Source organism: Phodopus roborovskii, unplaced genomic scaffold, assembly GCF_943737965.1.
Source record: "Phodopus roborovskii unplaced genomic scaffold, PHOROB, whole genome shotgun sequence".
Lineage (NCBI taxonomy): Eukaryota > Metazoa > Chordata > Mammalia > Rodentia > Cricetidae > Phodopus > Phodopus roborovskii.
The window spans coordinates 142,602-154,787 of NW_026126545.1; the positions used below are offsets into that span (position 1 = coordinate 142,602).

A 12,186-nucleotide genomic window follows, 5' to 3' on the forward strand; every position below is an offset into this window, starting at 1 on the left:
TGATTACATCTCCACCCCAGACTTAACTTTTTACTACTGTTTAATTGGCTTATTTAAGCTTTGGCTTATTGGGAGTGTCAGGGCTCAGGCTCTGACTCATTAAATAATAACTATAGTAACAAGCAGATTAGTGAACAAGTAAAATGTGTCACACACCCATAACAGAGTATTACTTAACCATAAGGAATGAAATCCTGCCATATGTAATAAAATGGATGGAATTAAAGAACATTATGTTAAGCAAATAAGTAAGGTATAGAATAAGAATGGGATTTTCCTTTTCAATATGGATGCTAAAAAAATCTGACCTAAAAGTAAAAATAAATAATAAAAAATAAAATAATAAGACCCCTTTAGTCTCAGCACTGGGGAGAGGTGCAGAGGCAGGTGCATTTCTGTGAGTTTGAGGCCAGCCTGGTTTACATAATGAATTCCAGGACAGCCAGATTTAAACAGTGAGACCCAGCCTCAAAACAAACAAACAAACAAACAAACAAACAAACAACAAAAAGTATTGTTACTGTTAGAGACCAGGAAGGTGGTAGAGAACAGAAGGTTGCACTCGATTAGCCCAGTCATTCACATTTGTGGGAATATCAAACTAACTTCCTTAAATGCACAATTAGTATGTTACTACTATTTTTAAAAATAAAGACAATTTTAGAAATGTCCCATAAAGGAGTTTGATTGTTACTTTTTTGGTGTGAGGATAAGGAATTCAGAAGAAGGCAAATAAGCACAGCCAAGTGATACATTTGTTGTTTTACTGTTAATTTGACATATCTGAACCAAAGCATTCACAATACTTGATATACTTTAAAGAATTATATACTATAGTCTTAAGACATAACCACAGAACAGGCAGAACAATTAAAACTACATAAGGCCTTAGAAACATCCACAGTGTGTATTATTTCGATTCTCATTCATTACAAATTAGACTACATACCATTAGTTTAATTTTTATTTTACTTTCATTTATTCAGGCAAGATTCATTCAAGGAAAGGCAACTTAGTTTTTATGTGTGAGCTTTATTCTTTTATTTTTACTATACTGGTTAATATAAAATGTATGACATGTTTTCTGATCCCTTGTATTCAGAAGTGAACCTATGACATTTTCAGATCGTAATCCAAAAGAACAGGCCTTACTCTTAAAAACAGCCAAGGTTGAAAGGGACCCAACAGTGAGTCTGTCTGTAGTCTTGAAGAACAACTAATGGAGTTTCAAGTATTCATATAAGGAAGACTACTACAATTCTAATAATTAGTCAAAATTTAAAACAACATTGCATACAAAATCATTCTTGAATCCCTAAATGTCTTTTAAATAACTGAATGAAAATCTTAAAAGTAGTTGTCTCACAGTACCAAACATAAATCAAACCTAGTTAAAAATCAGCGCCATCAGGACTTCTCATTTATATGATGAATGGCTGGTAAGTTAACAGGTGGCATAAAAATTAAGACTTCATTTTTTTTCTTTTTAGGACAATGTACTATAATCGAAGAATACAGAAAAGTTTATGTATTTTTACAATAAAATAACCATTTAAGCCTCTATCTATCCCTGTACAACAGGGCATAGGTCACTCTAGTTAATGTGGGTGCTTTCATAGTTTTGTTTTTTACAGTTTTTTTTCTGAGTACTTGAATTGCTTCAGATATACAGCTTTTTGAAAGAATATTATATTTGTATACCAGGATATTAGTACATTGAGATGTTTAAAAATATTTATAAATTTGCTTTTGATATGCAAAAGCATTTGGCAATACTTTTACAGCATTTGATTTTATAGAATTAAAATTTCATACAGTACTCATCTTGATGTTTAAAAAAAAATTCACAGAAAAAATATAAATTACACAGCCTGACTGCATGATACTGCCATTTCCAGTTTCTAGTTCTGGTAATTAAAACCTTCATTAAGTCTGTTAACAAATCATTACCTGTACAGTTATGAAGGCAACATACATGATTTGTAAACAAAACCTTCAGGTTTTATGTTATTTACCAAGGAGTGCAGTTCAGCAAGAAAAGAAAACCCAGTATGCAAATTTACAGAGTAGTTTACAAATTTACCAGTTCCTGTGACACAAACTGTTTTAACCTCTCGAGGTATTGTCCATAAAGCTCCACATCATTGTGTCCTGCCCCTTCAACCCACAGGGGTTCCACAGGTCTTTGGCAACGCTCAAATAACGCGAGGCCATGCGAAAAGTCAATGACTTCATCTTCAGTCCCATGAATTATTAATACTGGAGAGGTTATCTTAGAGATTTTGTCAATACTAGAGAGAAAAAGAGAAAGGGAGAAAAAAATAATCAATGAACTATATAAAAAGGAAAGAAAGTTTCCTGTGTCAGAACAGGAAATTTAAACATTAGAAGTGTACAAGTCAGCATTAGGGATAGAAGCCACTTAGGTCTGGGTAGGATCCAAAAGCCATCCATCCTTTCCATGTACTCTTCTGGGCAGAGGAAGTTACCTTTGTACAGTTGTGCTGCTTCAATCAGTTGATGCCACCCTTACCCCAAAACACCTTTCTACAATGCTGAGTTTCCCCTAGGCTTTAACATGTACAGATCAAGGATGACCCTTGACTACACTAATTTCATTCCCTGCTGTGCTCATTTTATTCTATCAGTCACTAAAATTCTGCTTTTGTTCTGGTTTAAGACTATAAACTAACAAAAACAAAACAAACAAACAAACAAAAAAAAAACAAAAAAACAGGGAGAGAAGCATTTAAAGCTAAAAAGCAGATGAATATATGAAATAACTGATTAAAAAGATACATGAAAACATAATGTAAAGTAAACAGAAGGCAAAGTGAAGAAACAAGTTACCATGGGATACCCCAGAAGGCCAAGGCATTGCCATGGAGATGAAGGAGGGGGATTGAAACATGAAGGCATCCTTCAAAGTCTGCTTAACACAATAAGGTCCCTCTTTCCCAGACTTGTTGGAAAAGCTGAGTAACTTTCTTCCTTCAACTTTGGAAGGTCTGTAAATACAGAACTCCAGCTTAGAGGAGAGGTACCACATCACACAACACACAAAAGGCTGGCTCTGTGGGACCTGTTTGGCTTTTGAGAATGCTGGCTGGCAGGCTTCCTCATCCAAGGCAGAGTTCCACAGTTTGCTTTGCACAGTACCAGAGTGGCACTTTAGTTTTCCTCTCTTACATAAGAATAGAGAGCTAAGAATGATCAGATACTGAAGAGAACACTTCAAATGTATGATGGAGACCAAAGCAAACAAATTTTGAAAGGCAACTTGGGAGGGGAAACTATGCAGAGGCAATCTTACAAACATGTTTTCTGTACACCCTCCCCTCCCCACAGAGAAAACACTGATTAAAAAATAAAAAGGATTCCATCTTTTTTAAAGTTTTTTCCTTTGTTTATTTTTTAAATATTTTCAACTATTTTTAAAATTATTTATTTTTAGTGCAGTGTGAGTGTCAGATTCCCCTGGAACTAGAGCCACAGACAGTTGTGAGCTACCATGTGGTTGCTGAGAATTGAATACAGGTCCTCTGGAAGAATAGTCAGAGTTCTTAATCTCTGAGCTAACTCTTCATCTTCAAGATGGAATCTTGTTACTCAGAGAAACTGCTAAGCAATCTCTGCACTCTCAAGGCTCTATTTCCTAGTAAACAATGCAAACAAGTTCACGAAAGAGGAATTCAAGTTTCAAACAGTGTATTTTCTTTTTCAACTACTTCTGGGAAATGTCTAGGTATGTCAATTATGAAAAAGACAGAAGTGGGTTATGCATCACCACAACTAACTCTGTAATTGTCATCACTCTATCAGTCACTGTGTTCAGTGGCCAGGGAGCTCCAGGGATCTACCAGCTTCTATTTCCGATCCCTCACCAGCTTTGACACTAAAGCACCACCACTCTTTTTTAAATTGAAAATGGGGCTCTAGGGATTGAACTGAGGTCCTCATGTTTGTAACATCTCTCCAGCCCAACAGTGAATAAGTAGTTTTTGAAATAACTTTTGCTCTTCTGCTAAAGAACCAAGTGATAACTTGGCTTCTGGCCTCCCATTCATAAAAATATCCTTTGTATTCCTGCCAAGAGAAGACAAAATGAAAAGTGCCTGCTTTTCCTTTCTTGCCTTCTGCCTGTCCTTGAGAAAAATAGGACATTAACTTTCCCTCCCCTCAATATGAACAAGGCAGGTGGCAACCTTGTAGAGCATTAGCCCTCCTTTTGAATCTATCCACTACTATGTACAGCAGGCAGCAGCACTTCCTCCAGCCACTTAAGAGTCAACTTTTGCCAGGCGGTAGTGACAACAGGCCATTAGTCCCAGCACTCGGGAGGCTGTGAGGCAGGCAGATCTCTGTGAGTTCGAGACCAGCCTGGTCGACAAGAACTAGTTCCAAGGCAAAAGCCTTAGTCAAGCTGTTCTCTATGGGATCCTACATCCAACCTGCTGCTCTGCCCTGTTAATTTACATTCACAAATTCATTTTCTTGTTTCCAGCACTTGTTCATGCTGCTGCTTAGGATCTAAAATCCCACTTCATGCTTAAACATTTCAGCATTTTTTTTTTTTTTTCTTTCTTTTGGTCAGTCATGTGCTGACACTATTCAAGCTAGTTTCCCACAATTCCTATGTGATCAATTACACGAAGTTCCTGAAATGAAATGATTTTGAATGTTGAACTTACTTTGGGAATGCATCAAAACAGTAGGTCTTCTTGGTATCAGGGAAAGCAACTCGCATTCCTGAGGTCAACGGAGAATGAAGAATGACAGCAGCACTCTCATACCGAGCAGCAAGATCCACAGATGGTACTGTCCCTATGCTCTGGCCATATATAATCACATTTTCAGGACGAATGCCGTATCTAAGAAATTCACAAGTTCAAAAGATATAGTAAAAGTGGAAGGAAATGTTCCATCATCCTAAGAATTGCTACAGAAAGTCTCACAATGAGACAATGCCAATTTATATTTTAAAACTTAAATTTCTTAGCCATCATTTTTAATGTTACAATAAGCTCTATACTTTGAACTGTTTCATGCTCAATTCTAGTCTTTTAGAAAAGTAATTTCTAAGGTCTTTTAAAACTTCAATTTTATGAAAAAAATTAAGTCATTCATTGTATTTTAGTCATCTTAAGTTTGGAATATATTATACCAAGTATATTTCGATGGACTAATGGTTAATATTTAGTGTTAGTGTGATGCATGATTTTCTACCCAATAGAGCAGATGTTCTTGATTTTTCTGTACATCAAGAGTAGGTTATATGATTTTCTGAACTAGCTATACAGATGAGATTCTGCCTAAAGTTATGGTATGGAAAGAATACAGAACTTAACTTTCAGTCAAGATCAAATTACAGTATTTCTTGAAATCTATGGTCATTCAGAGATGGACCAAAACTTACAAATACAGTCAAATGACCTGGAGTTCCAAATGGTATTGTTTAGTTAATTAGGAATAGAATCTGCGCTAAAAACCTTAAGTGTCATTTTATCCCCTTTGTCAGTACTACAGATGTGTGTGAATGCACTGACTCTATAAAAATTGATTTGCTATCTAAGATGCTCCAGGAAGTTTTACTTGTTTATAGTGTAATTGTTCCAACTATAAATGACTTCAGATGTAGGTGAGGTGCCACAGGAGCTGAAGGTGAAGGGGCTAAAGGTTACAGAGACTGTCAGTTTGCTGTTCCACTAACAAGGCAGAGTGGTCATTTCTGGCAGCCAAAGGGATATGGACAGCAGTGTCTAATCTTATGGAGAGGTTAGGGGAATTTTTGAGAATCTGACCATTCACCAGGAGCGAGGCAAACTCTTCCTATGTCCTCATACAAGTACTCAAAACCAATTACTATCCAGGCAATGATACACCTCCCCACAGCTTCTTCAATCTGTCCTCCACAAGTACACAGGGTACCATCAGAGGTGGGTTCCACCTATTCCTAACTGACTAAACATGATAGTTAACCCAGACAAGCTTCCAGTAACCAAGAAGCTCGGAGGATGAGCATTTGCAACATTAGCACATCTCCTGAGACCATACTATTGCTATATGCTGGCAAAAACACTGCATATAGCAATTCTGGGTTTGGGGGTAACGTCAACAATATCAAAACTTAGGAGCAAGACACAAGAGATTCTAGTTAAGCAATAAAAATTTGAGAATAATGAGTTAAAAAGAACTTTAGAGACCATTCAATCTACTTAAGCTGCACAATGACCAGATATTCAAAAGTCACTGTAAGTTGGTAAGTTGATAGTAAACCTATATTTAGGACACAAATATGCTGACTTCCAGTCCATTAGTCTTTTCATGAAAGCACACAGATGGAGACTGAGTACTGTAGGAGAGGACTGCATAGATAGCCACACCCATTTTTGTTGCTTTTATCAGAAGTTCAGAAACTACTATTATTAGAAAGCCTAAATTTTCTGGTTTTTTTTTTTTTTTTTTTTTTTTCCTTTTTGGTTTTTTGAGACAGGGTTTCTTTGTATTGCTTTGGAGCTTGTCCTGAAACTAGCTGTATAGACCAGGCTGGACTTAAACTCACAGAGATTCGTCTGCCTCTGCCTCTCGAATGCATATATATATATATAGCGTTATATATGGTATATATATATATATATATATATATATATATATATATATAATTAGTTTAATATATACATGCTGGCAAATATCCTCGTATTATAGTTCAATGCATGTATGTTAAAAATGCTTCCCATGAGATCAAGGGGATCCAAATTGGAAAGGAAGAAGTCAAATTGTCTCTATTTGCAGATGATATGATAGTTTACATAAGAGACCCAATAAACTCTACCAGGGAACTCCTACAGCTGATAAACACCTTCAGCAAACTAGCAGGATACAAGATAAACTCAAAAAAATCAGTAGCCCTACTTTATTCAGATGACAAAGAGGCTGAGAAAGAAATGAGAGAAATATTACCCTTTACAATAGCCACAAACAACATAAATGAAACACCTATATAGTAAGAACTAAAAAAAATTAAAGAAGATACCAGAAAATGGAAAGATCTCCCATGCTCTTGGATAGGTAGGATAAATATAGTAAAAATGGCAATCTTGCCAAAAGCAATCTACAGATTCAATGCAATCCCCACTAAAATCCCAGCACAATTCTTCACTGACCTTGAAAGGATAATAATCAACTTTATATAGAAAAACAAAAGACCCAGGATAGCCAAAACAACCCTGTACAATAAAAGAACTTCAGGAGGCATCAATATCCCTAACTTTAAGCTCTACTACAGAGCCTGGTACTGGCGCAAAAATAGATAGGTAGACCAATGAAATTGAATTAAAAGTCCTGATATTAACCCACACACTTATGAACACCTGATTTTCAACAAAACAGCTAAGACTACAATGGGGGGGGGGGAGGACAGCATCTTCAACAAATGGTGCTGGCACAATTGGATGATGGTGTGTAGAAGACTGCAGGTAGACCCATGTCTATCACCATGCACAAAACTCAAGTTCAAATGTATCAAAGACCTCAACATCAATCCAGCCACACTGAACCTCTTAGAAGAGAAAGTAGGAGGTACCCTTGAACAAATTGGTATAGGAGACAGCTTCCTGAACATAACTCCAGGAGCACAGACACTGACATCAACAATTAATAAATGGGATCTCCTCAAACTTAGAAGCTTCTGTAAGGCAAAGGACACAGAGGACAAGACCAAACGGCAGCCCACAGAAAAGATTTTTACCAATCCTACATCTGACAAAGGGCTTATCTCCAAAATATACAAATAATTCATGAAACTAGTCAACAAAACACCAAATAACCCTATTAAAAAATGGGGTACAGAACTGAAGAAAGAATTCTCGATAGAGGAAATCAAAAAGGCTAAAAGACACTTAAGAAAGTGTTCAACATCCTTAGCTATCAGGGAAATGCTAATCAAAACAACTTTGAGATACCATCTTACCCCTGCCAGGATGGCTAAAATTACAAATACCAACGACAACTTATGCTGGAGAGGATGTGGAGAAAGGGAAACACTTCTCTACTGCTGGTGGGAGTGCAACCTCGTACAGTCATTTTGGAGATCAGTATGGCGGTTCCTCAGAAAAATGGGAATTAGTTTACCACAGAACCCAGAAATCCCCCTCTTAGACATATACCCAAATGATCCACATCCATGCAACAAAGACATGTGCTCAATTATGTTCATAGCAGCGTTATTTGTAATAGCAAGAACCTGGAAGCTACCTAGATGCCCCTCAACTGAAGAACGGATAAAGAAGATGTGGCACATCTACATAATGGAATCTATTCTGCAGAAAAAAAATAATGGAATCTTGAAATTCGCAGGCAAGTGGATGGCACTTGAAGAAACCATCCTGAGTGAGGTAACCCAGTCACAAAAAGAGGAACATAGTATGTACTCGCTTATATATGGATTTTAGAGCTAGAGCAAAGGATCACCAGCCTATAATTCACACCTACAGAGGAACCAGGATACAATGTGTATTCTAAGAGATTCATATAAGGTCCCTCACAAAAAGGGGAAGAGACAAGTCCCCCAGAGCACAGGGGAAGTGGGGGGGGGCAGTGAATGGAGAGAGAAGTAGGAGAAAGAAGGGAGGAGAGGAAAGCACGTGCAACTAGGAAGATTGAGTCAGGGTAGGAATAGAAGACAAGAGAGAGAGAGAGAGAGAGAGAGAGAGAGAGAGAGAACATAAAAGAGGGAGCCATTATTGGTTTGAAGAGAAAACTGAACCTAAAGAAAGGTCTAGAGACCTACAAGACTGACTCCAACTAACAATTTGAGCAACCGTGGAAAGGCTACCATAAATGCCATCCCTGATAGTGAGATCAACAATTAACTTATCCACCATTATGGAGCCCTCATCTAGTTGGAAACAGAAGCAAACACACATAACTAAACACTAAGTCGAACTAGAATCCAGATGCAGAGAGAGAGGACAAGATCAGGTTGCAGAAACACATAGAGACAGCTGACCTGAACAAGGAGGAGCTAATGGGCCCCCTAGACTGATAGCTGGGAATCTAGCATGGGACTGACTCAGACCCCCTGAATATGGGTCTCAGCTAGAAAGACAGAGCAGTCTAAGGGATATTAGACAGTAGAACCAGGATGTATTCCTGGTGCACAAAAGGACCTTGCAGACACATCCTCCATGGAGGGATACTCCCTTAACCTAGAGACAGGAGAGAAGTCCTAGTCCCTACTTCAAATGACTTGACAGATTTACATGACCCCACCTGGATAGCATAGCCCTACATGTGGAATGGAGGTGGGGGGATGAGAGGGGAGGGTGATCAGGGTGCATGTGAGTGGGGAGAGAGGGTAAGAGGGAGGGAGAGAGAACTGGGATCGACATGTAAAATAAAAAAAAATTAATTAAAAAAATGGTTTCCATTCTATTATTCTACAGTATAACTTAACCACCATAAGTGTAAAGAAATGATCCCCATAATGATTACCTTGTCCGAAGAGCCAGCCAGGCAGCTTCAACATCTGCATACAGGTTCTTCTCTGTTGGCTTTCCAGAACTAGCACCATATCCAGAATAATCATATGAGAATATATTACAATTAATCCGGGACCCCAGACCTATGTAAAAGCTGCTCATCTGACCAAGATCAACAGCATTTCCATGTGAGAAGAGTAAGGTATATTTAGCATTAGGTGAACAGCGCACAAACATACAAGCAATTCTATTGCCTTTACTGGTTCTCGTCATGAAACACTCAATAGCATCTTTTTCTCTGGAAGAGTATTGCCAGTCCGCTCTTTCTGACAGGTGTAAAGTCCAGCGGCTTCCACTTTCATCACACATCAGTGTGTATGTTGGATCAGGTGGCAAAAATGCTAATTTTGAAGCAATTTTCCCTGGGCAAGGTGGACAGCAGAAGAGGCAACATAGCTCGCTAAATGAAAGATTATTCATCTTCTGAAAAAGAAAGAGACAACAAATGTTTTAATAACTCAATGTGGACTCTGTACTCTCCATACAACAGGCTAAAACAAAGGCACCAATAAATATCATTGGTAGTCAATGTCTATTAACTGTAATCAAGAACCCTCCCAAATACATTTGCTGACATTATTCTGGAAATACTTTAAATCCTGAAGTGAGACAAACATCCCTGGAAATAGACAGACTTAAACACTATTTCTAAAAGCAGTGATTGTCCCACTTAACAAAAACATGTAAGTTTACCTACAAACAAGATAAAGGTGTATTCAGGTTAGTTGGCAATTTCTGTGTAACATCAGGAAAATTCTCAGAATCCCACAGGAAGGTAAACAGACAAGAGCATTTGGAGACACTATTGGTTAGCAATGTGTGTGTTATTTGTATGTATGTATTTATGTATATATCTTGATGCTTAAAACAACCTTGCGTAACAGTTTGAGTTAAGAAATTTATACAGGAGAGCCAGGTTAAGTAAGATACTAGTACCTGCTACATCACTCAGAAACAGGGCTTTGAGCTTTTGAATGATATAATAATCCCTTCACATTACAAATCTATTATTTCAGCCTATAATTTGTGTCTCATAAAATTCAAGGGAATTGCCAAGCTGTGGTTGCACATGTCTTTAATCCCAGCATTTGGGAAGCAGAGGTAGGCAGATCTCTGTGAATTCAAGGCCAATGTGCTTTACAAAGCCACACAGAGAAACTCTGTCACATCTGGCCTCCCACAGACATGAAAACACACACACACACACACACACACACACACACACACACACACACACACACACACACAGAGAGAGAGAGAGAGAGAGAGAGAGAGAGAGAGAGAGAGAGAGAGAGAGAGAGAAAAGGAGCCATTAAAACAGATACCAATGAAATTCAGAAAATTGTTAGGACACACCTTGAAAACATATATTCCACTAAACTGGAAAAAAAATGGATACATTTCTAGATAAATATAACCTTCCAAAATTAAACATATCTATAACAAGCAGCTAAGACTGAAATAGCAATTAAAACTCTTCCAACTAAAAAAAGTTCAGGTCCAGATGGATTCACTGGTGAATTTTATCAGTCCTTCAAAGAATTAAAACTAGTGCCTAATGTTTCTCAAGCTATTTCATAAAACAGAAAAGGAAGTAATATCAAATTATTTTTTACAAAGCTAGTATAAGGCCTAGCACCAAAATCAGTAAAGATGCAGGGAAAAATTAGATCAATTTCATTGATGAAAGATATAAAAAAATATTCATCAAAATACTTGGAAATTGAATTAAAAACACATAGATTAGAAGATCACTGACTATGATCAAGTTTGAGATATTTTATTCCAGAAATGCAGGGATAACGCAAGAATGGAAATTTCATTGTTACATCAATATCAATTCAGAGAAGGCTTTTGACAAAATTCAAAATCAGTGAACTACAGCCACCTTGTTTTTTGACAAAGAATGCCAAAAATATACATTAAAGAAAATATAGCATATTTAGTAAATGGTGCCAGAAAAACATGTAGAAGAATAAAACTAAATCCTTGTCTCCCTGAACAGAATCAAAATGGAACAAGGGCTTCAACGTAAGACTTCAAACTCTGAAACTGCTAGAGGAAAAAGTGTACTTCAAGATACCGGCAATGGTAAGGATTTTCTGACTAGAACTCTGGCTTCACGGGAAATAAGGCCAATATCAACAAGTAGGATCTCACAAAATTAAAAAGCTTTTATAGAGCAAAGGAAACTGAACACAGAATGGGAAGACATTATTGGCAGTTCTATTTCCAACACAGGATTGATATCTTGATCATAGAAAGAATCCAAGAAATTAAATATCATGAAAACTAACAAAAAGGAGGGAATAAAGACTCAAAAAGTTCTTGAAAAATGAAAGAGAAATGGCTATTTAAAATTTAAATCAAAAAATTTCAACATCATTAGCTATCAGGGAAATGAAAATTAAAATTATTTTTCAATTACTTCTCACCCTAGTCAGAAAGGGTATAATCAAGAAAACAAGTGATAGCAGATGCTGGTTAGGAGATGGGGAAATGGAAATACATGAAATGTAAATTGGTCCAGTCTCTACGGAAATCTTTGTGGAGGTTTTTCAGAAAGTTAAATACAACTACAATAAAAATCAATTTATACCTCTCCTGGGCATCTATCCAAAGGACTCAAATCCTTTTTCCATATCCA

At 37.1% G+C, this 12,186-nt stretch overlaps 1 protein-coding gene across 1 annotated transcript in view; it reads right to left on the reverse strand.

The window, feature by feature from the left end:
* Positions 1 to 750: 750 nt before the first annotated feature.
* Abhd17b (abhydrolase domain containing 17B, depalmitoylase) overlaps positions 751 to 12,186 on the reverse strand; it is a 31,053-nt gene continuing 19,617 nt past the window's right edge. Inside the window, exons 2-4 of the mRNA XM_051200157.1 lie at positions 9,493 to 9,962; positions 4,692 to 4,871; positions 751 to 2,291 (exon numbers count right to left, since the gene is read on the reverse strand). Coding sequence (XP_051056114.1) covers positions 2,072 to 2,291; positions 4,692 to 4,871; positions 9,493 to 9,959 — 867 coding nt within the window. The 5' untranslated portion in view covers positions 9,960 to 9,962 and the 3' untranslated portion in view covers positions 751 to 2,071. The remainder of the gene's footprint in view (positions 2,292 to 4,691; positions 4,872 to 9,492; positions 9,963 to 12,186) is intronic.